This window comes from Dryobates pubescens, chromosome Z (assembly GCF_014839835.1).
Source record: "Dryobates pubescens isolate bDryPub1 chromosome Z, bDryPub1.pri, whole genome shotgun sequence".
Taxonomy (NCBI): domain Eukaryota; kingdom Metazoa; phylum Chordata; class Aves; order Piciformes; family Picidae; genus Dryobates; species Dryobates pubescens.
The window spans coordinates 119,448,178-119,476,131 of record NC_071657.1 but is presented as its reverse complement, the minus strand read 5'-3'; the positions used below and the strand labels follow the sequence as shown (position 1 = coordinate 119,476,131).

Sequence of the window (27,954 nt, the reverse complement as noted above, 5' to 3'; positions counted from 1 at the left end):
CCGCCCGCCCGCACAGGGGAACTACAGGTCCCGTCATGCCCCGCGGCGCAGCGCCTCTTGAGGGATGTGGCGGGAAGGCGCCCCGGGACCTGCCGGGAGTTGTAGTCCCCGGGGTAGAGCCGCGGCGCTGCCGGGGAACGGGAGGCGGGCGGGGAGCGAACTACCGGCACTCGGGAGGAAGCGCGGGTGGTGTGGCCGGGAGTAAGGGTTGCGGCCCGGGGCGGGATGTGGTGGCGGTCCGGGACGCTGCCTCGCTGCCTGGGACGACACCATGCACCCGGCCGTGGCGGTGGGGCTGGTGTTCGGCGGCTGCTGCAGCAATGTGGTGTTCCTGGAGCTGCTGGTCAGGTGCGGTGCCGGGAGGGGCTTTGGGGCCGAAGGAGGGGTTACGGGCAGGGGTTAAGGACATGAATGAGATTGGGGGTCGGGGTCGGGTGCCCGGGGCTGGAGGCCGGTGGGTCTCCCTCCACCGGCTTCAGGACTTTGTGAGGAGAGGAAGCGGCAGTGATGCCCCGGGGGTCACCAGGAGATTGGGCGGGAGGAGGATGTGTTTATGAGAGGATTTGGACTTGTATTGGGGCTGGTAAGAGGAACCCAGGTCCGGCACTCAACCGTAGGTTGGTTCTGAGGGGTCTGCGGCCACGGCGGTGTGGCCGGGCCCCCTCGCAACCTGGGGAGCAGCCCCAGGCCCAGGGGCCGCTCATCAAGGTCCTAAGAGGAGGCTGGGTGTGAATTGCGGGTACTGGCCTCCTTCGTCACCCTCTGGTGGGTTGTGAGGGGGGCTTTGGGGGTAGCCCGGCTTGGGCCCAGCCTGGCCCTGTCAGGGGCTGCTTCAGTATCTTCTCCGATCAGCAGGGATTTTCAAGACCACTGCATCAGTCTGGCCCTAAAGCATCCCCAGCACCCGTCCTCTCTGAATGCAGCTCCTCATACAAGTAACAGCTGAAATCCCAAGGAGAAGACGTGCAGGATCTGGCTCAGGATCCCTGGGGACAGCAGGCAGGGCCAAGGGATCATTGTCCATCTGGAAATGTGATCTTTAGCAGCACTACGTGGCAGCAAAGCCGACATGATGAGGGCAAGGAGTCCTTGGAGCAAAGGTGAATTGCCAGGTTACAGAGAGAAGGGCTGGTGTTTTGGGTATGCCCAAGCTCTGCATTACTTCCCTCACGCTGATGGAGGAAGGCTGGCATAGCTAGGAAGTGGTGGTAGTCTGTTGGAGGGGATTGGACATGGCACTTGGTGCCATGGTTTAGTCATGAGGTCTGTGGTGACGGGTTGGACTTGATGATCTTTGAGGTCTCTTCCAACCTTGGTAATTCTGTGATTGTGTGATTCTGTGATTTGCATTCAGGACTGGTCAGCAAGCAGTGAAGGCAAAAATGCTAGACCTGTCTGGAAAAAAAAGCAATGATTGGAGTGGTTCCGTGTCTACCATCATGGTAAATCAGCGTGGAGCTGTGTCCCCTGACCATTCAGTATTATGTTCACTTCAGTCATGCCCACGTTTTTGAAACTAGTAATTAAAATTTACCTGTACTTCCTCTCCACTCATCATCATCCCAGATTGTTAAGAGAAAAAAAAGATTACAAAAGAGAGCTTGATTCTGTAAGGCAGTAGTGGGGTTATTTGCATCAGAGTGGAAGGCCAGGACACAGGTATTTTAAGACTGCGCAATCACTGAGCAATCACTGGATAAATCAAGAAGCAGTTCCTGGAAGAAAAGATGTTGCGTGGTGAGTTGTCTCTCCTCTTGGGGATTGCTCTAACCTCTGCCTTTCCTGCCTGGCTTGTACTGCAACATCAGTGAGGGAGGAGGAATGGCCGCCTTTGAGCGAAGAAAGCTTTGGGTCTGGCTCCTTGCATTTGCCCATGAGATTCTTGCAACACACACTAGGCTTGTGTGTCCTCCAAGTAGACCTTGAAAACCAGATTGAGTCATTTGGCCCTACTCAAAGGCTGCACTAGGTGCTTCAACCCTAGGAGAAGTTTTGAGCAGCAAATCTTAGCAGTCCAGTGCAAATCTCTAAGAAAAGCTGCTTTTCACACACAAGCTTCTCTGACTTCCACTTTAGGAACTCCCCTGTTCTTAACAGTTCGGTTCCTATGCTCCTCACTTGCCCTGTTCGCCTATGGCCCTTGAGTACCACTGGTTATTTCTGTGGGTCTTGGTGTTGTCTGGAGCAAAAATTCCCTCCTGAAGATGGATCTTCCTATAACAAACAAAAGTCCTGGCACAGGATCACAGGAGAAGGCAGTGACCAGACCTGACAGTCTAGCAAGGAATAACAAAGGTTGATTGTAAGAAATTCAGGATTTATGGAGAAACAGTAAAGGAATGAGAGTTGTTTAGTCTAGAGATGCCTGATGGCAGAAAAAAGGCTAAATGTGTGGAGAATGGCTGCAAGGTTTTCCTGCTGGGTTCTGGAGGCAGAACAAGAAACAAGAGGGATGTAAAGCAGGACCAAAGAAAACCCTAGGTTTGATCCTTCTCATTGTAGTGAAAAGGGTTTGTAAGAGATTGGACAGAGAAACAACTTGGTGGAGGTTTTCAAGAGAACAGGGGAGACTACAACGAGGGCTGGAAGCCCTGTGCTGAGGCTGAGAGAGTTGGGGTTGTTCAGCCCGGAGAAGGGAAGGCTCCAGAGGGACCTTCTGGTGGCCTCTCAGGACTTAAAAGGGCTGAGAAGGAAGCTGTGGACAGACTTTTTAGCAGGGCCTGTGGTGACAGGATAAGGGGTGATGGTTTTGAACTAAAAGAGGGGAGATTTAGACTTGATCCAAGGAAGACATTTTTGCACTGAGGTTGGTGATGCTTTGGCCCAGGTTGTCCAGACAGGTGGTAGATGGCCCATCCCTGGAACCATTCTGTATCAGGTTGGTTGTGACTCTGAGCAACATGCTTGAGTTACAGATACCAGTGCTCATTGCAGTGGGGTTGGACTAGATGACCTTTACAAGTCCCTTCCAGCTCCAACCACCCTATGATTCTATGATCTTTTCCACACCTCCTGAGGCTGTGTCCTTGTGAGGTACCCTTACAAGCAGTTCTGTCCTGCAAAGTAGCAGGGGAGGTTGTTCTGCGTGGGGCCGTTGAAGGAATTCTCAATGAAATGTGAAATCTTACGCAGTCATGGCCAGAAATCTGCCTTGGAGAAGTATTGGGTTGTGTTGAACTCTAAATGAATGCTCTGCATCAACGTGTTCCAGACCAATGTGCAGAAATTGGGCTAGGCTGTGCTCTGCTGAGGTGGCTGGCAGCCCCACTCTGGATGTTTCATCCTACCATCTGCTAGGGCTGGTGGACACTAACAGCCCAGGCAGTTCTGGGTGACAGTTGCATCCTAATGGTTCTACACAGCTTCTGGAGGACTCTGTCAGTTGGCTACAGCTAAAGAAGACCTTTGGTTGATATCTCCAAGCTTCTTGTTGCTTCTTTTACATCTGTTGGGGTGTTAGGGTTGTGAGTCAGAGATACAGGCAGATAATGTGGGGTCATGCCTCCAGCAAGTGGCTGATTGCAAAGAGCTGTGAACTGGAAGGGGGCAAAGTTTAGTGCATGGAAGCAGCCTTGGTTTATTCCAGCTTTACGCTTGCCCTTAGGTATTTGTCTCCGTGTACTCAGCATCGGTGAGACCTCAGCTTGAGATTCAGTTTTGGGCCCCTGACTCTAAGGAGGACATCAAAGTGCTGGAGCAGGTCCAGAGAAAGGCACCAAAGCTCATAAAGAGTGTAGGGCATAGTTCTTGAGAGGAGCCGCTGAGGCAACTGGGGTTATTTAGTCCGGAGGAAGGGAGGCTGAGGAGAGATCTTCTGGCTCTATACACCTCCTTGAAAGGAGGTTGGAGCCAGTTGAGTGTTGCCCTCTTCTCCCAAGTAATAAGTGATAGGTACAAGAGAAAATGGGCTCAAGCTGTGTCAGGGGAGGTTTAGGTTGGACATGAGAAACAATTTCTTCCCTGAAAGGGTTGTCAAGGCACAGACCAGGCTCCCCAGGACAGTGATGGAGTCTCCATCGCTGGAGGGCTTTAAAAGCTGTGGAGATAGAGTGCTGAGGGGCATGGTTTAGTGGCGACCAGGTAGTGCTGGGGTGACAGTTGAACTTGATGATCTTACAGGTCTTTTCCAGAGTGAACAATTCTATGATTCTATGGCAAACTTTACAGTCCTGGAGGATTGTACCTCATTGCACAGCAGGGATTGAAGTCTTATGGACAAATAAGCTCTGAAAAATCTGGAAACTGACAAGTGGGTAAAGGGAAGAGGCTTGAGTTGGTGACTACCTGGCACTGGAGGGAGAAGATGGCCTTTCCAGACGCTGTGTGGTGGCAGCCATGTGCCACCTCTGCATCAACCACAGCACTGCTGCTGCTTCTGAAGGTTTGTGGTGGTGACGGAGGAGATTTTGGAGGCCTTCAGTTCTGCAACCCAGCAGGCAACTTGGTCCTTCTGTTCTCCAGAGCACCTCTCAGCTTGTGTTCTGCAGAACTGTGTCTAGGCCCAGTCTCTCTCTGCTTGTGATGGCACGTGGCACGAGCAAGCTGCAGGCTTCTGCAGCAGGGTGGGGAGCAGGACTAAGTGACATGCAGCTTCTCTGGTAAGTCCTTGGCTTTGGTTTCTGTTTTGCACCAGAGAAAGGGGAAGTGCTTGCCCAAATTCCTCTGTCTTCTACTTTGAATCAGAGTGAGCTTTCTGATTATCTGACATGTCATGGTCTCCTCTGAGCCTGCAGCTGACTGTGAGCCTCCTAGGAAATCCTGTCCTGATCCTCATAGGCTTCTTAGGAAGGAGACAGGTTCTGCTAGGAGACAGGCATCCCTGCTAGGAATGGGTGAGCAGTGTGCAGGGAATGTTGGCTTCATGTCAGGCTGTTAGGGGCTGTCCTGCCCTTGGTGTAACTCCTCTTCCCTCAGAATTCCCTCAGAATTAACAAGGTTGATGTGCTAAAAGGTAACAGCAGTGCCTGGGTCTCTCGATGGACAAAGATGCTCAGCTAAGAGGGTTTCTTTGGAGGTATTTACCTTTACTTCAGCAAGGTGTTTGACACTGTCTTCCATAACATCCTTGTAGGGAAGATTAGGAAGTGTGGATGAGTGGACAGTGAGGTGGATGAGAACAGGTGGAAGGACAGAGCTCTCGGGGTTGTGGCCATCAGTGCAGTCTAGTTGGAGGCCTGCAGCTTAGGGTATTCCCCAGGGGTGAGCATGGAGTCATGTCATGCATTAAGAGTGTTGCCAGCAGAGTGAAAGAGGTTCTCTCTGCCTCAGTGAAGTGGCATCTGGAGTCTTTGGTCCAGTTCTGGGCTCCTCAGTTCATGAGAGACGGGGAACTACTGGAGAGTCCAGAGGAGGCTACAGAGACGCTAAGTGGCCTGGACCATCTCTGTGAGGAGGAAAGGCTGAGAGCCCTGGGGCTGCTGAGCCTGAAGAAGAACAGCCTGAGAGGGCATCTGATCAATGCTCAGCAAGAGCTGAAGGGTGACTGTCAAGGGGATGGGGCCAGACTCTTTGCAGTGGTGCCCAATGACTTGACAGTGGGCACAAACTGGAACCCAGGGAGTTCCGTCTGAACATAAGGAAAAAACATGCTCCCTATGGGGGTGCTGGAGCCCTGGAGCAGGCTGCCCAGAGAGACTCTGGAGAGATTCCAAACCTGCCCAGGCCTTGTGATCCTGGCGAACCTGTTTTGTGCTACCCAGCTTTAGCAGGGGGGGTTGAATGGCTAATCTCCTGAGCTCCCTTCCAACCCTCAACATTCTGTGATTTGGTGAGGTCAGACCTTGTTTTGTGGCTTTTGAAAACTTGGGTGCAAAGCACATCTCACATTAGCAAGCTTCCTGGCATACCTTACTGTTCTGTGACATTTAGTGCCACAACTCTTCTGGGCTCCCATGATGAGCTCTTGTAGGTTCCTTCTTGAACCTCCAATGAACCATTAACACCCAGCAAACACAGGAGGGCAGAGAGCTAAAGTTTGCTGAGTAATTGCAAGCATCTCCAAGCTCATCTTCATTATGGGGCTGGGCTGTGAGCAGAACCACAGACGCTACACCTTGCTGTGCTGCCCTGATCTTGGCCCTTCCCTCATGCAGGGCAAATAGGAGCTGCTGGAAATCCTGCCCTCCTGTGTGGACTCACCCCTTCGCCTAGCCTCTAAGAAACACAACAGCTTGTAGGTAGGGAGCGAGCCCTATCAAAACCACTTCCTCATGAGAAAGAGGGAGATGCAGCTCCAGTATGGGTATGTTGGTGCTTGTGGTTGCTTATTCAGATCCCTTACCCTGTCAGCATGTTACACACACCCCTGAGATGGCTCCAGTTTCCTGTTTCATTTCCTCACCCAATTTACCACACACCCCATGACGGGAATAGCTGCTTGCTTCCTCTTTGGAAATGCTTGGAGAGAGGGTTGCTGCAAATGGATCTAAAGGTACAGGTGGATAAACACCTGAAGGCTTGTGTTGAACAAAAGCAGCATGGGAGCCTGGGCAGGTAAAGCAATGAAGCCTCCGCAGGTTGATGCTCATTCACAGATTGTATTGGTTCGAAAGCGACCCTCCAAGGTCATATTGTCCAACCCCTCTGCAGTCAGCAGGGACACCTCCAACTAGATCAGACTGCCCAGGGCCACATCAAGTCTGATCTTGAATGCCTCCAGGGACGGGGCCTCATCCCTTTGTAACCTGTTCCAGTATTTTACCGCTCTCGATGTAAAGAACTTCTTCCTTATGCCTAACCTAAATCTGGTTTTATGAGCTGGTAGCCTCTTTTCCTTGGAAGCCAAAGCAATGGTTGTTCTTTATGGCATTGCTCTTATGCTTGTCTTTCTTCCCTGTGCCTGCAGGCAGTTTCCAGGATGTGGGAACATAGTGACATTTTTCCAGTTCCTCTTTATCGCGGTGGAAGGCTTTATCTTCGAAGTCAACTTTGGGAGGAAGAAGCCAGCCATACCACTAAGGTACAGTGGATCTGAAGGCTTTTGCTGGGCACAAACTGCCTGGCTATCTGTTATCTCAAGACAATGGTTAATAAAATGGTTTCTCTGTTTATCCTCTCCAAATCCCATCCATCCTGCAGCATTTGTGAGGCCTCACTGAGAAGCTGTCGCAACTGGTGAAAGACAAATGCCTCCTTAATCGAGAGTCCTTAATAGGACACCATCAGATAGTTTCCTGACCAACAGTCAGGGCAGGATTTTGCACAGTTAAGATGCTTCTGTGTTTGAAGAGCTTCTTGTCTTCTGTAGGGCTTGGTGCAGTGGGTGTGGGAGGGAGAGGTTTACTGGAAACCTGGCCAGATTTACTTCTGCATTTCACCACCAGGGCTGATCTTGTCTGGGCAGTGGCTTGGCGTGTTCATGCCAAGAGTAAGCATAGAGTCCTGTGCCTGGGGAGGAGCAACACTGTGCACCAGGACAGATTAGGAGCTGACCTGATAGAAAGCAGCTCCATGGAAAAAGACCTTGGAGTCCTGGTGGACAGTAAGTTTTCCATAGGACAGCAATATGCCCTTGTGGCCAGGAATGCCAATGGACTCCTGGGGTGCATGAAGAAGAGTGTGGCCAGAAGGTCAAGGGAGGGTCTCCTCCCACTCTGCTTGGCCCTGGACCATATCTGGAGTATTGTGTCCTGCTCTGGGCTTCCCTGTTCAAGAAGGACAGGGACCTGCTTGAGAGGGTACAGCAAAGGACTACAGAGATGTTTAAGGGACTGAAACATCTCTGTTTAGAAGAAAGGCTGAGGGACTTGGGGCTTTTTAGCCTAGAGAAGACTGAGAAGGAACCTTTTAGATGTTTATAAATATCTGAAGGTTGGGTGTCAAGAACAAGGGGCCAGGCTCTTTTCAGTGGTGTCCTGTGATAGGACAAGGGACAATAGATACAAGCTGGAACACAAGGAAGTTCCAACTCAACCTAAGGAAAAACTTCTTTGCTGTGAGGGTGCTGGAGCCCTGGAGCAGGCTGCCCAGAGAGGGAGTGGAGTCTCCTTCTCTGGAGACTTTTCAGCCTGTCTGGATGCCTTCCTGTGTGTCCTGCCTTAGGTGACCCTGCTTTGGCAGAGGGGTTAGACTCAATGATCTGTGGAGGTCCCTTCCAACCTCTATAATTCTATGATTCTATACTGTCCTCCCCTGGCAGTGGAGGGAAGGAGAGCATGAACTCCAGTGAGAGCCATACTTCAGTGTGAAGTGTGGAGGTTTTGAGTGCTTCCTTAGCAGACTGCCTACCTGCCCCATGGCAAAACAGGCACAGAGATCCTCACTGCAGAAAGCTGAGGGCAAGATCAGTGCCATTCCTGACTGTGATAGTGAGACACTTCACTTTGTGGATGCTTTCTAATGTAGATGTAGAGCCATGGAGGTGCTCAGCCTGGATTTCAGAAGTTTCTCCTTCCACTCAGAGTTGCAAAACCTGCTGTCAGAAATGGAATCTCCTCAAATCAAGCCTTGTCTCACGCCACTGTCCTTATGAAGGAGGGGTCTGGAGGAAGTCCAGGCAAAGAGATCTCGACTGGGCCTTCCTCCATTCTCCTTTACTTATAGGATAAACAGAAGCTGAGCCAGTGCAGGTCATCCTGCTTCCTCTTGAAGCACTTTCCTTCTACATCCAAACTGCTGTGATCTCCTTGTTAGTCCCTGTCACAGACCCAAGAGCTCGGTGGTCTCCTGCTCAGATCCAGACCTTTATTTGTGCCACTTAATCTTGTTGCCAAGGTGTATCTCAGCATCCCAGGGAGGTGCATGCCCAGCTATCAGCTGAGAGTTTCTGTCTGTGTTTCAGGTACTATTTCATCATGGTGGCCATGTTCTTCACCGTCAGTGTAGTGAATAACTATGCCCTGAACTTAAACATCGCCATGCCGCTGCACATGATCTTCAGATCAGTGAGTACTGCCGGGCCATCCGTTCCCTCTCTGTGTCACATCCATTTCCATCCTCTCTGCAGGAAGGAGAAGAGGCAGTGGTCCCTGGTGTGTGTGTTCTGCCCCCTTTTCTTTCCCTCAGGCCACCAAAACCCTGTGGAAATACTGAATTCTAGGTGCTTTGTGAGGAGAGAAACCTCAGCCTGAAGACTCAGCTCCATTTCTCACACTTACAGTGTTGATCATTAAATTTCAACCTAATGAACAGACAAGGAAACTGAGGCTGAAACAGGCATTGTGTTTCCAGAGGTGACAGGGAAGAAGCAAGGACAAAACAAAGCCCAGACTGCCTGTCAGCCCTGGAAAGGCTGAATCACTGGTCAGAGGGAAACACATTTCCTCCATAAATACACCAAGGGGTTAATGTCCTACTCTAGGTGTCTTGGTCCATCAAGAGAGCAGGTCAGAGAGCATGGATGTGGCCTAGTTCCACCTGCACTGCTACTACCTAGGTCTTTGCTTTGGAAAATGCTATGAAAATTCATCTTCACTTAAATGTAGATGAGTGTCAGGCTAAATCATCTGTTAAACCCAAAGCAAATGTATCCCCAGCTGTTGGGAATAACTGAACCTCCAGGGTGGGGGCTGTTCTCCCACAATATCTCATGGAGTTGAGATACCTAGTCAGGAGAGGTTAAAAAGAAGAAAAGCAGACAGCAGTCTAGGAGCCTGTCCTGCATTAACTGTGAGGGATGGTTCTTGTATTGCAGCCCTGCAGCCAATCTACAGAGCCACCTTCCTGTTCCCAGTTAAACCCACAGCAATTTGGCTACAGTCTGGTCTGGAGCACACACCAAGCACCACAAGTCAGCCAAAAAATCAGAATGCCCACTGTCCAGAAGATCCTAGTAGCCTGTTTGCTCCAGCATCCTTGTTCCCAAGCCACCCAGTTCAACTTCCTCCCCTCCTCTTAACTGAAGTGAGGCTCTCCCCACCCTGTCAGTCTCCTTGATCCCGTTCTGTTGGTGTTTTGGCATCAGCTGTATTGACTTTGTGGTGTTTTACTGGGGTGGGTCTCTAGATCTGGGGAATTTTGTCATGCTGACCTGTTCTGCTTTTCTCTTTTCTCTTCCAGGGCTCTCTCATAGCAAGCATGGCTCTGGGAATCATAATTTTGAAGAAAAGGTAAATCCCAAGCCTCTTAGACCATCAGAGAATGCATTGTCCTTAATCCTGACTGGTATTTAGTGCCTTCTCCTTTCCTGTTAAATATTCTTGGTTTACTGGTGGAGAAACTGGGGCACAAAGGTGTGCCTGGACTGGAGGCTGAAGTAATTCCCTCTTCTGCATTTCCACCAGCCCTCATTCCTTCAGTTAAGGCAAACATGGACTGAGGAGAGAGCTTTCACATATGGTTGCAGCCTTCTTGTTAGTTCTTTTCTTTCCCCTTACTTGCCTGATGCTGGTACCGCTCTTAATGGTGGTTGTACTGCGTCTGTGTGGGATGTGGTTAACTTCCCTCAGAGCATCCCTTATGGTGTTGTGTTTGGGATTTGAGGTTAAACTGGTGGTGATAGCACACTGATGTTTTGGCTGTTGCTGAACAGAGCTGCCACAGTGTGAAGGCTTTCTCTTTTTTTTCTCCCTGTGGAGAAGGACTTGGGGGTGCTGGTGGGTGAAAAGCTGATCACACGAGCCAGCACTGTGCTCTCCCAGCCCAGAGGCAGCCTGTCTTGGGCTGATCACCAGCAGTGTGGGCAGCACATGGAGGGGAGGGGATTCTGCCCTTCTGCTCCACTCTTCTGAGACCCCTCCTGCAGTGCTGGGGCCAGCTCTGGAGTCCTCAGCACAGCAGAGACATGGAACTGTTGGACTGAGGCCAGAGGAGGCCACAGCAATGACGGGAGGGCTGGAAGCCTTCTGCTGTGAGGCCAGGCTGAGAGAGCTGGGGTTGTTCAGACTGGAGAAGAGAAGGCTCTGGAGAGACCTTCTTGTGGCCTTCAGTATTTCAAGGGAGGCTATAAGAAAGCTGGGGACAGACTTTTGAGTGGGGCCTGTTGTGACAGGACAAGGGGTGAAGGTTTTAAGCTAAAAGAGGGAGGTTTAGACTAGATCCAAGGAAGACATTTTTCACACTGAGATTGGTGAGACCCTGTCCCAGGTTGCCCAGAGAGGTGGGAGATGCCCCATCCCTGGAACCATTCCAGGCCAGGTAGTCAGGAGCTCTGAGCAACCTGCTCTAGTTGCAGATGTCCCTGCTGATTGCAGAGAGATTGGACTAGATGATCTTGAAATGCCCTTTCCAACCCAAACCATTCTATGATTCTCTGTTTTTTCCCACTCTGCCTGCCACCCCAGTGGGTAGACTGGGACTGGGCAAGAAGCTGGGGGGTGGTACAGCTGGGATAACTGACCCAAAATGCCCAAAGGGTTATTCTGTGCCATGTAATGTGTCAGGCACTGCAGTAGAAAGCAGAGAAGGAGAAGAAGGGGTTTGAGGGGAGTTGCCTTTCAAGATGACCGTGTTTCTAGGGGGTGGTGAGTGATTGCTTTTGCATTGGTTTTATTCTTGCTTTTTTCCCTGCTCACCTATTAACTTGTTAGCTTGACCCACAAGTTTTTCTGTGGCTCTTTTAGTTCTCCCCCCATCCCACAAGGTACCAGCATGAGCATATCCCCTACCACTCCATCTCTATGCAGACATCCACACTGGCTTTGATCTGGGAGGGTTCTTTTGCCATGGGCAAAGAGATCTTGGTCCAAATGCTTCTTTTTCTTCTTGTTGCAGTTGGAGTTAAGTTGGCCTTCTCCCAGCAATGTCCAGCACAAACCCATTACCACAAGCTCAGACTGGTGTAGTGGAGAAAAATGCAGTGTAAGGGAGCAGTTGATGACCATGAGGCTGGGCTTGGTCACTGACATCTCTCTTCTGTCCCATGCAGATACAGCATCTTGAAATACACATCCATAGCCCTGGTGTCCTTGGGGATCTTTACTTGCACTTTCATGTCTGCAAAACAAGTGGTAAGGATTGGAAAGGGCCTGAGGTCATAGCTCTGAACCTTATTGACAAGTGGAGCTGCTGTCAGCATCTTCATCAGTAATTCCCTTTGTCTGACTATTGATGGATAGACAAGATGTCTTCCAGCTCTGGATCTCCTCCCTGAAAGCTCTTGCTCCTGGTCTCATTTTTCCTGTGGTTTGGAGGGAAGGGATGCAGACACATACAGGTGGTTCAGCTGAATTTCAGATGCATTTTAACCTTTTCAGGTCGTTTTTTTTTTGCTGAGAATAAATAATTCTTTGTTGCTGCAGGGGTAACAGCTAGAAGCTGTTTTCTCTTGCCTTTACTGTGATGTGCTGCAAGTAAATCTCAGACCAAACTCAGCCATTTGAAGTGTTTTTTTTTTTTCTCCCCAAAGAAGTTAGATTTCTCCAGCCCTGTTGTCATCCAGTGTGACTTCCTGTGACCCTTGAAATGAAGCTCCTGTATTTGAAAAGCAGGAGAGAGTGAAGAAAATCCATGAGTTACACCGCTTTGTGCCTTTCCTGGGTCAGCACCCACAGCCTGATCTTGTCAACCAAAGATAGAAAAGTGGCATAAAGTGGTGGTCAAGTGAAAACTGGTGGCACTAAATCCAGCTCTGAGAGACTGGAAATGAAACAGGGCTGTCAAACCTCCAAGTCCTCCATTTTTATTCTCACAAAATGTGTGAGGAAGGTCTGTGCTGTGCAGCCTTGCTCTGGATTCACCCAGATCAGCGCTCAGCAGGCCTGGGAGTTTTGGTGTGGCAAAGGTGAGTAATCTCATTTGCCCCAAAGCACAGTGAAAGAGAGTTCAGCCAAGTCATGCTAGGTACAGTTTTACCCTCAGCTACAGCACCTACGGGCCTGGTTTCTTCAATGTCCTGACCACAAGCCAGAGCCCTCGTTTTAGTACCTTACTGGGGCTTGACCAGAGTCCTTCTGCACACTCCCCTCTGAGATGGAGACAGGGGAGCCTGCTCATGGGCTGTCTTTCATAGAATCACAGAATTGTTTTGTTTGGAAAAGACCTCCAAGATCACTGAGTCCAACTGACAGCCTGACACCACAGTGGCCATTAAACCATGTCCCAAAGTGCCATGTGCACAAGTTTCTTGAACACCTCCAGGGATGGTGACTCCACCACCTCCCTGGGCAGCCTGTTCCAATGCCTGACCACTCTTCACAGAAGAAATTTTTTCCTAATCTCCAACCTAAACCTCTCCTGGCACAATTTCAGCCATTTCCTCTTTTTCTATCACCTGACACTAGTGAGATGTGACAAACCTCCACCTGGCTCTAGCCTCCTTTCAGGGAATTGTAGGGAGCAATGAGGTCTCCCCTCAGTCTCCTCCAGACTAAACAAACCCAGTCCCCTCAAACACTTATACAACTTCTCTTGCTCTGTTCAAGAGCTTAGAGGCACATCATTTGGGGGAGTTGAACTAGATGATCTTCAAAGGTCCTTTCCAACCAAATCACTCTATGACTCCATGCTTTTTGTGGTTGGAGAGTTTGATCTCTCACCAAGCCAGGGCAGAAAAGGTACTTTCTCGATCAGACATTCACCCTTGTCTGGAATCTGGTGCATTCCCCTGAAGCAGAGTGAGAAGTCAAGTGTGCTGCGGTTGCTGCCACCTCTGTTCAACCAGAAAAGTAATTCTAGAGAGTGTAAGAACTTGTAAGGTCTTTGCTTTATGGGCTCTCTTGGAACACACCACACAAACCAAGAGTGAGGTGGAGGCAGGTCCAAATGAGCAGCAGGGACATGGTGGCTTGTGGTGACTGTCTTGTGTCTCCCTCCACCAGGCATCTGACTCTGGTTTAAATGAAGAGGATGGATTCCAGGCTTTCTTGTGGTGGCTGCTAGGTAAGTACCACATCTCCAGCCAACCTTGCTGAGGTATTGGCAAGGCTCAACTCTGATGCCCTTGGCCCTATGGGTTGTGCAGAGCAGACTGCAGTAGGAGTCCTCGTGCTGAGGTTAGGTTGTGCCGAGCATCTAGTGGATGTTGATTAACAAAGAGCTGGGGTTTGTAGTGTTCATGAGCAGCTCTGTGTAAGGAGATACTCATCATTTGGCCAACAAGTTAAATATGGCATCTGAGAAGTTTCTGCAGGGTGGTGGCTTGGTGGCTTAGAGACTCCAGTCATGCACGTTTGCAGATATCTTCCTGATCAAGCCCTGCTCGATGTAGGTGATGCTGTGAGTTATGCTGCAGAGAGAGAGAGGCTGTAGCTGGTGCAAATCTTCACTGAGCACAGTGTTTTGTGGGGAAGTATTCAGTGTAGTTATACCTCCAAACTAGGTCTGTTGGTGGCATCTGGGAGGACCTGGGATTACTATATTATTGACAGTGGGAAATGACTTTATCCCTGGTAGCCCACCAGCTCTGCTTGCTGAGAAGCCAAGAGGCTTCTGAGAAGGACATCTCTTAGCATCTCAACTTCTGTAGGAAGATACCTGTGTCCACAGGACCATTTTTAGTTTTCTTACTGAGTCTGGGCTTCTTGGCTTTCTTCCCTGAAAGCCAAGTTGTGGGAATCTTCAGGCTGGTTGACTTGAGCTCCAGCATGTTTGAGCAGCGTTGCAAGGCTGTGCTTCTCTTCCAGGTATTGCTGCGCTCACCTTTGCCCTCCTCATGTCTGCCAGGATGGGCATTTTCCAGGAGACACTCTACAAGCAGTTTGGGAAGCACTCCAAAGAGGCCCTTTTTTACAATGTAAGCCACCATGTCTTTTCTGTTGGGCAGATAGAACTTCTAAGAGAGTCCCTTCTCCTCCCACTCAGTACAAATCCAGAGATCCAGACACTGCAGGGCTGGAGCAGGGAAGGGTTTGCCCTCACCCAGCTGTGTCAGGCTGGTTTCCTGTGAGGAAAAGTGAGGTGGGTTCACAAAGTTAACATCTTATGTCTTTACTTTTCCCTCCAGCATGCATTACCACTCCCTGGCTTTCTCCTCCTTGCCCCAGACATCTACCACCATGCAGTCCTCTTCAGCCAGTCTGGTGAGTGTTGCACAGATGGATCCTTGCCCTCCTACCTTTCTACCCCCTGGAAAATGCTACAGGAAGCTTTCAGGCCAGTGCCTGCCTGTTGGGCTCTCATCTTGGGATTTTCAAGCCCTTTGAATTTTCAGGTGTGTTAAAAAGCTGTAAGATCCAAACTCTTACACTGTCTGAAGGACACTGTCCAACCTTTTCCCTATGGTGGGGCAGATGCCAGTGTGCTTGGACAGGTGGTGATTGGTGACCGTTGAGACCCTGGCCATGGGCAGCTGACTGTCCAGGTGATGCCACAGCAGCTAAGCCATGACTTACTCATTGGATCACTGATGTTAAAGCCCAAGCTCCTTGACACACAAATATACTCCTGTTGGGCACAGCCAGATGACTCCTCCAGACACCTTGAGCTTAGTTGAGTAGAAAATTCATCAAGCTTTTGAGTGTCAGCAAGTTCCTGGATCCTAAAGCTTGTGAGAACACAGGGATCTGAGATTTCTCTGTTCTCTTTAATACCTTTATCAATGACCTGGATGAGGAGATGTAGGGCATCAGAATCAGTCTGCAGATGACAGGATTGTTGATCTGCTGGAGGGTCAAGAGGCCTGGACAGGCTGCTTTGATGGGCCAAGGCCAATGGGATGTGATTCAGCAAGGCCAAGTGCCAGGTCCTGCACTGGGGTCACAACAATTACATGAATGTTCTAGACTGGTGGCAGAGGGTATGGGTCAACAGCCAGCTGAAGATGAGCCAGTGTGTGCCCACCACCATCCTTGTCTGGATCAACAAGAGTGTGGCCAGCAGGAATGGGGCAGGAATTCTCCCCTTGTACTGGGCACTGATGAGGCCACACCACAAATTCTGGGTTCGGTTTTTGGCTCCTTACTCCAGGAAGGACACTGAGGTGCTGGAGCATGTCCAGAGAAGGGCAGCAAAGCTGGTGAAGGTCTGGTGAGGAGTGGCTGAGGGACCTGGGATTATTCTGCCTGGAGAAAAGGAGGCTTGGAGAGACCTGGCTCTCTACTACGCCCTGAAAGGAATTTGGAGCCATATGGGGGTTGGTCTCCTCACCCAAGGCACAAGTGACAGGACAAGAGGAAATGGCCTCAAGTTGTGCCAGGGTAGGTTTAGGTTGAACATGAGGGACAATGCATTGTCTGAAAGTCTTGTCATGCCCTGGAAGTGGCTGCTCAGGGCAGGAGCCAGTCCAAGGCAGGAAAGGGCCACCTCTCCTTCCATCTTTTTGAGCATTAGGAAATGACCATGCTCTGTGTTTTTTGCCCTGCAGAGCCATTCCAGGTGCCAGTGCTCGGGCTGACCATGCCAATCATGTGGTTCTACCTCTTCATGAACGTCATCACGCAGTATCCTTTCAAGGCTCAGCTTGGGACAAAACATGGAGATGGCAGCAGGGTGGGAGAGGAGGAATGGGATGGGGGTGCCATGTCCTTGGAGTCTTCCCTGCATTTGGTGCTCTTCAGAGGAAGTCAGCCAAGCTGGATTGATGAGCCAAGGCCAATGCAAGGAGGTTCAAGAAGGCTAAGTGCAGGGTGGGTGCAGCACTTGGATCACAACAACCCTGTGGATGCTCCAGGCCTGAGGAAGAGTGCCTGGAAAGCTGTCTTTGCTTTCTAGAACTCTCTAAAAGGATGTTGGAGCCAGATGGGGGTTGTTCTCCACTTCTAAGGAACAAGTGATGGGACAAGAGGAAAAACCCTCAAGTTGTGCTAGGGGACGTTTAGGTTAGACATGAGGAACAATTTCTTCCACAACTAGGGTCCAGGCTGCCCAGGGCAGTGATGGATTCCCCATCCCTGAAGGTGTTCAAAAGCATGTGGACATGGCACTTTGGGACCTGATTTAGTTGGCATGGTGATGTTGGGTTGATGGTTGGACTCAATGAACTTAGAGGTCTTGTCCAACCTTAGTGATTCTACGATTTTGTCTGGTTTTAGCTTCCCTTGGCTTCATGGCAAGAACTGTGAGTGCCTCACACCATGAAGGTTTTGCCACCGTACCAGCCCCAGCTGCTCTGGTGAGGCAGTTTTGCTGTTCCAGAGCAGTTTTGGGTGGAGTTGTGAGAGATCTGAGGTGTCCCTGTGGTTTGTAGTGAAGCTCTCATAGCTGCAGAAAACACAATGTGAGGAGAAGGGAATTTTATCCCTTCTGTAACTGAGCTGGAGCCATCCATTGCCTAGTCCTTTGCAGTGCGTGGCCAAGTATTGGAGCAGGCTGCCCAGAGAGGTGGTGGAGTCCCCATCCCTGGAGGTGTTCAAGAACTGTGTGGACGTGGCACTCTGGGACGTGGTTTAACGGCCACGGTGGTGTCAGGTTGAAGGTCAGACTCGATGTTTCCAACTGAAACAACTCCATGATCCTATGATAAACTGGAGCCATTCATTGCCCAGTCCTGTGCATTCCCAGGTGTCCTCCCTCTTCACCCCCAATGTCCCCTTAGCTCCCCCCACCCAGATACGTCTGCATCCGAGGCGTCTTCATCCTCACCACGGAGTGCACCTCCCTGACGGTCACGCTGGTGGTGACGCTGCGCAAGTTCATCAGCCTCATCTTCTCCATCCTCTACTTCCACAACCCCTTCACGGTCTGGCACTGGCTGGGCACCTCCTTCGTCTTCGTGGGGACTCTGATGTACACCGAGGTGTGGAACAGCCTGGGGCCCGGCCTGGCACGCTGGCGGGAGATGCCGAAGAAGGAGTAACGTCCCGCCGTGGGCTCTCTGCAGGGACCTTTGCCTTGTTTGTAGAGCAGAGCATCAGGGAATGCCCCCGAGGGGGTTGTTTTATAACATGGGGAGGAGGTGTTGGCTGTGCCAAGCTCCTCTGGGAACCTCCCTGACATGGAGCGTGGAGACGGTGCAGTTATTTTTGCCACGGTTGCATTTTTTATGCAGCTCCTTTTGCTTCCAACCTTTCCCCCTGATGATTATTTGTTGTTCCTTTCATGAATGTAGAAGCTGACCCCATTCTCTGATAGAACCCCAGCCTTGCTGTGGTGCTGTGGCACACTCCTCCTGGCTTCAAGGAGCTGGATCTTGAGCCTGTTTGCTGCTGTCCTTTCATGTCGAGGTGGCCGTAGTGGCGCCTCAGGGGGTTGCTGTTCGTGCAACAGGTTGTGAGTTACGCTGGAAATGCCAAGCCTGGCTGCTAGCCCAAGCCCTTGTTGCCCCACTCTACCACCCATGCTGGGTACATCTCTAGCTAGAACCTTCCAGTCTGCCCAGTAGATCCTCCAGTGGCTCAGGGGGCTGATCCTCAAGCCATGAGACCCCATCACTAGTAGCAGGACCTAGTTGGGAGCCTGAGGAAACCAAGAAGAGGTGATGCTAAGGGGACAGAAAGTGCCACTGTGTCACCTTTGCACCCTTCTCAGGGAGATAGTGGAGTGCTGTTGAGGCTTCACTGTGTCCTCAGATGTTGCCCTAATACTTCAGCAGCTCGAAGGTATCATGGGTTCCTCCTGCTCTGATTAGGTCCTCGGTGCAGGTTGCTTTTCAGTTGCTTCCTTAATTTTTCCCTCATCACAAACATGTTCAGAGGGCTTTGTTACCAACAGTCACCTGCAATGTGTCCATGGTGACCCCAGAGCCAGCCCAACCTCAGGATTCACATTGTGCCAAGGGCCAGTTCACCTGAACTTTCTTGGCCTTATCCTTCCTCAACTTCACCATCTTTCTTGTTCTTCTCCTCCTTCTTTTCTCCTCTCCTCTCTTCTCCTTTTTTTTTCCTTTTAATTTCCCTTCCCCCTCCTCTCCCCCTCCCCACTCTCTTCCTTCCCCTCCCCTCCCTTGGGCATCAGCCTCACTCATGGCAATTCTGTGCATCGTAACAGCACCCATCTGGCACAGGATGGATGTCCCTTAGTCTCACCCCTCACCTGGGACAGGAGGGAGGGAGGTGGCCTTCAGGAGCTTTGGATGTGTGTGCCTATGCATGCAGGCAATGTGTGTCTCCCAGCAAGGTGCCACAGCTCTTTCAGGAGCAGCTCAGTGTTGAGCAAGAGCAGAAGTTGGCACACAGCCTGGTCTTGGTCTGGAGCACCTCGGTTTTGTCATCCTGATACTGTCCTACACAGCTGTGATAACTGGAGCATCCAGCTATGTCAACCTGACTCCCATCAAGCTTGGCCAAGTAAGGACCAGACTCCCATTATTCTTCCACCCAATGTCTCGATGCCTTCCAGCCTCTGTTCACAGCCCATCCAAGGCTAAAGCTGTATGTGGTGTGGGTTAACCCCAGCTGGCAGTGAAGGTCCACCTCAGTGTCCCCCACCATGGGACTTGGCTGGGGAAAGCAGGAAGAGCAAACCCAAGGAAATGTGGTGGTAGAGATGAAGATGATTTGACAGCAAAGGAAGGAGGAAGGGGAATGATGCAAAGGCAACCACCCCACACACCTACCCACTGTGCCCAACCAGTCCCTAAGTGGTAGCCACCTTCCCAAAGCCACCTCCCTTCCATTTTCATTGCTGATTTCTCTCCATGTGCTCTTCCCATCCACTAATCTTTGGTAGGGAGCAGAGCAGGAGAAAAGGGAAAGCCTCAATGCAGGCACCGAAGCACCAGTGTGATGCCAGCACTGGTTTAGCCACAGATCCAAAGCCCAGCACTCAATGGGCACCTGAGGGAAGAGCTGACTCCATCCCAACCAGGGCCAGCACAATGCTGGTGGGACCTGCAGCTACCTCCTTCCTGAGGTGTTGAAGGGGTTTTTTCCCTTCTCATTTGGATTTTTGTGAGCCTGAAGAACATCTGACATTCAGGGTCAAAACTGATGGGGGACTAAACAACCTTAGCCAGTTGAAGCTGTCACTGCAGGGGAGTTGGACAAGATGACTTTTGAGGGTCCCTTCCAACCCAAACCCCTTCCAACCCTATGATTGTCTTTTGTTTCCAAGGGTTTGTTGGGTGAGGTGACTGTTTGCCAACAGCATTTGGCACGGGGCAGTTCTTCCAGCTGTTAGCTCAGGCTCCAGGAAGGGCTTCAGAGAGAAACAAAACCTTCATCCCTCATCTTGGTCTTCAAAACACTTTACAGGGAGCTTCAGCCAAGATGGGAAGGTAGGGAAAGGCAACAAATTCAGCTGAAAAACATCCAGGATGCCAAGTAACTGTTGGGGTTGCTCCAAGGTAAACCATAGAGATGTAAAACCAGGCTGAAGGCAGAAGCCATGTTCATGGTGGGGCAGCAGGAGCTGTAAGTGCTCTTGGGTGGCCATGGTGGTAGTGGCTGCAGCCTGGGCTGGGGATTTAGCAAAGCAATGGCTGAGTGAGTGCGAGGTACTGTACACAGACTCCTGGCCAGGTCACTCTTTGTTTCAGGGAAGCTGCCTGTTGGCCCCACTTCCTCTGTGCTGCTGGTGGGTTTGGGGCTGCTTGGGGTTCTTTTGACCATGTGCTGTACTTGGTCTCCACTTAGATCAGATTTCATGGATGGGCTTGGGCTTTGTCTTGTGGCTATGTGCTGTACTTGGTCTGCACTTGACCCAGGTCTCAAGATAGGTTATTGTTTGTTGTCAGAGGTAGTTTTCACCTTTACAGCATGACTTGTGTGTTTCTGAGTGTTTCTAACCAGTGCAGAGATGGCAGCCATTCCCTTCTGGCTGCAGGAGGCCACAGCTGGAGTACTGAGTCCAGTTCTGGGTGCCCCAGTTCCAAAGAGACAGGGAACTAGAGAGAGTCCAGTGGAGGCTCAGAAGATGCTGAGGGGCCTGGAGCATTTCTGTGAGGAGGAAAGGCTGAGAGGCCTGGGGCTGTTAAGCCTGGAGAAGAGCAGCCTCAGAGGGGATCTGATCAATGCTCAGCAAGAGCTAAAAGGTAGGGGGCAAGACTCTTTTTAGAGGTGTCCATTGACAGGACAAGGGGCAGTGGACACAAACTGGAGTACAGGAGGTTCCATCTGAAGATGAGAACCTTTGCTGTGTGGGTGGTGGAGCCCTAGAGCTGGCTGCCCAGGGAGGTTGTGAAGTCTCCTCTGGAGAGATTCCAAACCTGCCTGGACATTGAGATCCTGGGCAGCTTGCTCTGGGTGACTGGTTTAGCAGGAGAGTTGGACTGGATAATCCCCAGAGATCCCTTCCAACCACCACCATGCTGGGATTCTGTGAGAAGAGAGGAGCTTGCCCAGTTGTGAGGTGGAGGAAAGGTCCATGCTTGCCAAAAATAGTGTTTGAATCCAGGGCTCCTCCCCAAAATGGAGCTGCTGGTCTCTGGGTTTGGTTTTCATGGCTGCTGTAGAGGTAACAGCAGATGATCTTTAGCAGAGACTAAAGACCTTCCCCTTCTGGTAGTGGAAGGTCGTTATTAGGTCTTCCCACCCCAGAGCCTTGTCTTCTCCAGGCTGAACAACTGCAGCTGCCTCAGACTGTCCTCCTAGCAGAGGTGCTTCAACCCCCTGATCATTTCATGGCCCTCCTCTGGACCTGCTCCATCAGGTCCATGACCTTCCCTACCGCAGAGCATTAATAGTCAATCCTCCAGCAGTTCCCCAGCCTCTGTACTTACACTTTAACAAATCTTCTTCTCCCAGACCCTGGCAGATGCTGGGTTAATAAATCCTTATTGCTCAGGCTCCACTTTCATCACCTTGGAGATTTCTGTCCAAAATCTTTCACCTTTCATTAAATCTGGGCTGATCTTTATTAACACTTCCAAACTTTCCTGGGCTCACTACAGTGGCTCAGAGAGAGACAAGGAGGAATTTTATTATTCAAGTGAGAGGGGAAAGCCTTTGAGCTCCTTTGGGTCCCACCTTGAAGTCCTTGTCACTTCCAAGATGTAAAAAAACTCCCTCCTGCCACTAAATCAAAGGAGAGGAGCAGGAGAGGGATGAAGATATCTCTGTAAATCACTTGGAGCCACACAATTTGTGTCTGGTTAGCCTCTTTCATTAGAGCAGCTGTAAATCAGTGTCTGGAGCCCAAGAGGGTGAGAAAGTGAGATTTATTGGAGAGGGGAATTTGGGAGGGGAAGAGCTCAGAGGACACAGAGCCATTTTTTTTTGCCTCCAGGCTCACAGGTCTCTCCTGGTGCCTTCCCTCTCTGAACATTCTCCAAAGTTTGATGGAAATTTTCAGTATTTGTTAATATTTTTCCACTTCCATACAGTTGGAACCAGCAGCTTTCAGCCTTCACACTCCCTCTCTCCCCCAAGCAGCTGGAAGATGGATCCAGAAACCTTGCATTGACCAAAGGACCTCAGCAGAGGGCAAGGGGACAGTTAATTTACCCCTTTCCAGCCCAAAGCAGGATCATTGTGGCCCTATTTCATGTTGGGCATTAGGAAGAAGTTCTGTACTACCAGGATGGTGGACCACTGCGAGAGGCTGCCCAGGCATATGGTGGAGGTCCCATCCCTGGAGATCTTCCAGGTCAAGGTGTCTGAGCAAACTGATCCAGCTGGGGGTGTCTCCACTTACTGCAGCAGGGTTGACTTAGATGAACTTTAAAGGTGCCTTCCTACCCAGTGCATTCTGTGCTTCTGTGTAGGAGGTGCTGGGAACCAGCTGCTGGAGAGGTAGATGGCACCACCTCTGTGGCCATGCATGACAAGACAAGGGGGTTAACCCTGCTTTAGGCCACCAAAAAGAGCCTAGGTGGTAAAAATCATGGGTGGAAACAGCCCTTGGTCTCCTTTTCAGAGGACAAAGGCCAGCTGCTGCCCAAAGTGTGACACAGCAGTGACAGCCTTAACACTTGAACTGCTGCAAGGGAAGTGAGCATTGCAGAGGCTTCTGAAAACCACAGCGGTGTCTGCTGTCAGGAGAGAAGGGAGCGGGCCCCAGAGCATCGTTCCTCATGTGCTGGTGGCTGCTTTGACTCTTGAGAACAGGAATAAGTACTCCAACCTTTTTAATCAGCCAAGACTGTTGGTCTGGTTGGTACATCTCCCTTCCAAGAGCCTGGAAGACACCATGGCTCACTTGAGTCTGGTTGGTTATGAACTGCATCATGCCATGGCCTTGGAGGAAGGTGGAGAGCAATGCTCAGAGTCAACTAAATGCCAAGTGAGATAAGAGGAGAGGAACATGGCCCTTCCTAGTCCCCACAATTGACTAATGAGAGCCCCAAAGCACAGGATTAGTGCAAGGATCATCTCTCATGGATCCTTTTGGTCACCACAGTCTCCAATATGGGAAACCAACCTTCTGCTGGAAGATTATGATGCCACCTCCATCTCATCTCTGGGTAGAGGCTGGCATCTGGCAACCTCTGCACTGTTACCAGTCAGGAAGGCACTGAGGAATGGAGATGTGGGTCTCCAGAGAAGATTTCTTCCCTGGCAGGGCCCTCAGCATGGGAGATCTTTTTCACTATGAAGCTTTTGTGCCTCTGTGATAGACATTGATTTACACCTTCATGATTCTACTTGCTCTGAGGTATGAGCAGGGGAAAGCATGAATGATAAAAATGTAGGAACTGCCTCCTCCCCTTTCTTGCTGCAGGAGAGCGAAATTCAGCCTCAGCTACAAGGGTTCCTCTCTCTCTACCTTACAGGAGGCAGAAGAAATACCTGGGAAGCTCAAAATACTTTGTGAGGGTTACCAAAAGGGTATGTCCAAGGAGGAAGATTTAGTGCAGAACTTAGAGAGGGCCTGCAGGACACATGCTGCACCAAGGAGCTTAAGCTCCAACCCTGCAGCCCAGGGGGAGGAGGTAAGGTGGCTGCAGAGGCAGTTGGTGATGGAACAACTGGGGGGCTCAACACAGATTTCAGGGCTGGAGTTGTTGAAGCTGCACTGTAGAAGTGTGGAGTGAGACTAGGGGAAGACCTGATGGGTCTCTTTCAAGCCATTCCCTGGGACCTGATGGGTTTCCTTTAAGCCCTTCTCTGGGTCTCCCTTGGGTCATGGATGTGAGGAGAAACATGGTTGGTTGGTGTAATCACACCAAGGGGTGACTCCTCAGCCTCACCAGGGTACTGCTAACAAAAATCCTAACTCATTTTGACAGCTGCTAAATTAGCAGCACCTTATGCAGTGTATTCAATTAGACAAGGTCCTGAGGGAGCAGGCAGAGGTAGTGGGGGAAGCAAGAAGCTGTTGGGACATGACATGGTGCTTCAGGAAGGTAGCTTTAGACATGGATATGGGTCTCTGCAGAGAAATAAACAGCCCTTGGGGCAGTGCTGGAAACTGTTCATCATCTGCTTCCAGATCATGCTTAAAAAAGTAAAAGGGCAAGGTGTAGCTGCTGGATTTGTGGTGCTTTCACCAGCAAGTCAAATCTCCACCAGCTTCTCAGGTTTCTGGGGCTCATATCAGTGGGTTTAGTGGAGGAGGGAGGTGGGGAGATGAAGGTCATGGCACCAAACCATTTTGCATTTGCTTCTTTAAAATACAGAGGCTGATTTGGGAAGCAGCTGCTGGAGAACCCAAGCTGCCATGTGTCTCCTGCTCTCCTTCCAAGCCAGCAGCAGGTTGCAAAGCTGCCTGTGCACTGCATTACCATCCATGGAGCATCTTGGCCTCCAGCACTCTACATGCTCAGCAGATTTGCAGGACCAGCTATTTATGGACTGATTCTGGTACGCCTGGAATTCTTCACTGAGCATGAAAGGTTTAGCTGGCAAACTTCTGTCTCCTCCTTCAGGCATAAATCTGCTTTAAAATGCTGTCCCCTGATGTCCAACAAACCCATCATCCTGTAATTCTCTATCTCCTTGTCCTACAGCATCTGTGGTGCTGTCCCTGACTTGTATCAGCAGGAATGTGGCCAGCAGAACTAGGGCAGCGATTGTCCCCCTGTATTGGGCACTGGTGAGGCCACATCTTGAATCCTGGGTTCACTTTGGGGCCCTTCACTGCAAGAAAGACATTGAGTGGTTGGAGTGTGTCCAGAGGAGGGCAAGAAAGAGGGTGAAGGGTCTGGAGAACAGGTCTGGTGAGGAGCAGCTGAGAGAACTGGGATTGTTCAGCCTGGAGAAAAGGAGGCTGAGAAGAGACTTACTCTCTATAGATCCCTGGAAGGAGGTTAGAGTGAGGTTGGTGTTGGTCTCTTCTCCCAAGGAACAAGTGATAGGACAAGAGGAGATAGGCTCAAATTGCACCAGGGGGGCGCTTAGGTTGGACATGAGGAACAATTTTACCATAGAAAGGGTTGTCATCATAGAAAGGCTGCCCAGGGCAGTGATGGAGTCACCATCCCTGGAGGTGTTTGAAAAAAAGTAGAAGTAGCACTTCAGGACAGGGTGGGTAGAAGGCTAGATGTGATAGTTTCAGAGGTCTTAATGATTCTCTGCTTCTAACCACAGCTCCTAGTTTCATTGAATGCTGAAAGTTTCATTTCACGAAGGGAAACTAAACAGCTCATTGTAGTCTCCTCTGCAAAACTGGAGCCGTGGAGCCTTGTTTGAGGGTGGCTCACTGAAGATGTAATCCAAACATGGTTCCTGCCAGTGCAAACAGAATTCCCTGGAACAGCCCCATGCTTATCTCCTGCTTTATAAATACAGAGGCACAGAGCTCCACCTTCTGAGCTCTTAGCCAAAAATAAACCTTCTAAACCAAACCCACCAAGCTGCAGGGCGTCACAGCTGCCTAAGGGAAGGTAAACATAACATGTCTACACCACCATAGGGGAGGGGGCACCTGCTGGGAAGCAGCTCTGCAGAGAAGGACCCAGAAGTGCTACAGGACAAGTAGTTCACTGTGAGACAGTAATGTTGTCTTGTGACCAAGGTCAATATTCTGATATGCATGAAGAAGAGTGACCAGCAGGTCATGGGAGGTTCTCCTCTCCATCTACTCTGACTACTGAGGCCACATCTGGAGTCTTAAGTCACAGTATCACAGTATAACTAAGGTTGGAAGAGACCTCGAGGATCATCGAGTCCAACCTGTCACCACAGACCTCATGACTAGACCATGGCACCAAGTGACTAGACCATGGCACCACTGGGAAGTCCAGTTCTGGACTTCCCAGTTCAAGAGACTAATGGAGAGAGTCTAATGGAGACTGCAAAGATACTGAGGGGTCTGGAGCATCTCCATGAGGAAAAATGGCTGAAAGCCCTGGGGCTGTTGAGCTTGGAGAAGAGCAGTGTGAGAGGGTATCTGATCAATGCTCAGCAGGAGCTAAAGAGTTGGGGGGCAAGAGGATGTGGCTAGATGTGCCCAGTGACAGGACAAGGGGCAATGGGCACAAACTGGAACCCAGGAGGTTCCATCTGAACGGGAGAAACTTTTTGGCTGTGAGGGTGGTGAAGCCCTGGAGCAGGCTGCCCAGAGAGGTTGTGGAGTGCCCTTCTCTGGAGAGATTGCAAACCCACCTGGACATTGTGATCCTGGGCAACCTGCTGCAGGTGACCCTGCTTTAGGATGGGGGTTGAACTGGATATCTCTAAAGATCTCTTCCAACCCTCAACATTCTGTGATCCTGCGTCTTCTGCCTTCTAACCTGGCTGGATGTTCCATGCTTCACAATGCAGTAGATACAGAGCAGATCAGCCTAATGCAGTTGTTTTGGGGAGCCTTGTAAACTGGTTCAGCAGTTCAGTTGGTTGGACGTGATGATCTTGGAGGTCTTTCCCACCTTGATGATTTTATGATCTGTGGTCTGCTGAAGAAAGGAAAGATAGGAAATGAATGGCAGTAAAACTTAAGGAGGGAAGACAGAAAAAAAATGAGTATTTCCTTGGGTTAACTTCATCAAATTCAGCTTCTTTCTGGTATTTTTTAAATTCAACATCCAACTTCCACACAAGGTCCTTCTTCTCTCTTGCACCATGTGTAACCCCACTGAAAGTGCCACATTTGGAAGTGTTGGAAGCTCAGGACTCACAAATTGATTGCAAAATAGGAGATTGTCTTCAAACATTGTCTGATAGAAAGGTAAGCAAGCCAACCAAGAGCCTGATCACAGAAGAACAAATTGGTTCTTTTCACAACTGGGAAATAAAAGGAATGTATTTTTACTCCACCTTTATGTTCAGCTCTATGTAATCAAAACAGACAACTCCTGAGCTGCAGAGCTTAGCATTTTTAAGGCTGTTCCTGTAAATATGAGCAGTTTAGATCACTCTGCTCATTCCTTTAATATGTATAAGGATTTTGCAGGACTGCAGACTTCAAGCCAGGGAAATTCAGCACAGATTGGGGATAAGCTGTCATGTTTTAGTCTGTTGTACACTGAAAGGAGTAACCACTCCAAGGGAAGAGTGGAGAGCTGAGTGTGGAAGGGGTGAGAACTAGGAAGGACCTGGTTTGAGCCAGCGCAGAACTAATTCAGGTCAGTGATTTTCTTCTCAGCTCAGGCTGTTCTCAGAACTGCACTTGCTGAAGTTCAGGGCAGGATTGCACAGACTGTGTAGAACTTCCTCCTAACCTCCAGCCTAAACCTCCCCAGTGCAGCCTGAGACTGTGTCCTCTTGTTCTGGTGCTGGTTGCCTGGGAGAAGAGACCAACTACCACCTGGCTACAACCTCCCTTAAGGTAGTTGGAGAGAGCAATAAGGTCACCCCTGAGTCTCCTCCTCTCCAGGCTAAGCAACCCCATCTTCCTCAGCCTCTCCTCACAGGGCTTGTGCTCCAAACCCCTCCCCAGCTTTGTTGCCCTTCTCTGGACATGCTCCAGCAAGTCAACCTCCTTCCTAAACTGAGGGGCCCAGAACTGGACACTACTCAAGGTGTAGCCTAACCAGTGCAGTGTACAGGGGCACAATGACTTCCCTGCTCGCCACACTGTTCCTGTTGCAGGCCAGGATACCATTGGCCCTCCTGGCTGCCTGGGCACACTGCAGGCTCATGTTCAGCCTACCATCAACCAGTACCCCCAGGTCCCTCTCTGCCTGGCTGCTCTCCAGCCACTCTGACCCCAGCCTGTAGCACTGCATGGGGTTGCTGTGGCAATATCCCTCCTCAGGGAAGTTGCTTGAGCAAAGAGGCCTCACTGCCTGTTTTGTAAGTGGATAGTAATGAAAATTAATCAGGGCAAACATTAACTGAAGAGTTTTATTTACTTGCCAGAGCTCTGCTCCACATAGAGAAAAACAAATCTTTACATACTACTTACAGCCACACTTAGTTCTCATGAAATGTACCTTTTTTTTTT

The 27,954-nt window shown here is 50.3% G+C and overlaps 1 protein-coding gene across 1 annotated transcript; it reads left to right on the top strand.

Annotated features, from left to right (window-relative positions):
- Window positions 1-220: 220 nt before the first annotated feature.
- SLC35B4 (solute carrier family 35 member B4) lies at window positions 221-18,591 on the top strand. Its single transcript, XM_054178267.1, has 10 exons — window positions 221-348; window positions 6,845-6,958; window positions 8,780-8,882; window positions 9,997-10,046; window positions 11,804-11,885; window positions 13,695-13,755; window positions 14,499-14,608; window positions 14,819-14,894; window positions 16,178-16,253; window positions 17,362-18,591. Exons 1-10 carry the CDS (start codon window positions 272-274, stop codon window positions 17,606-17,608), a joined length of 996 nt encoding a protein of 331 aa, XP_054034242.1. The 5' UTR covers window positions 221-271; the 3' UTR covers window positions 17,609-18,591.
- The last annotated feature ends 9,363 nt before the right edge of the window (window positions 18,592-27,954 follow it).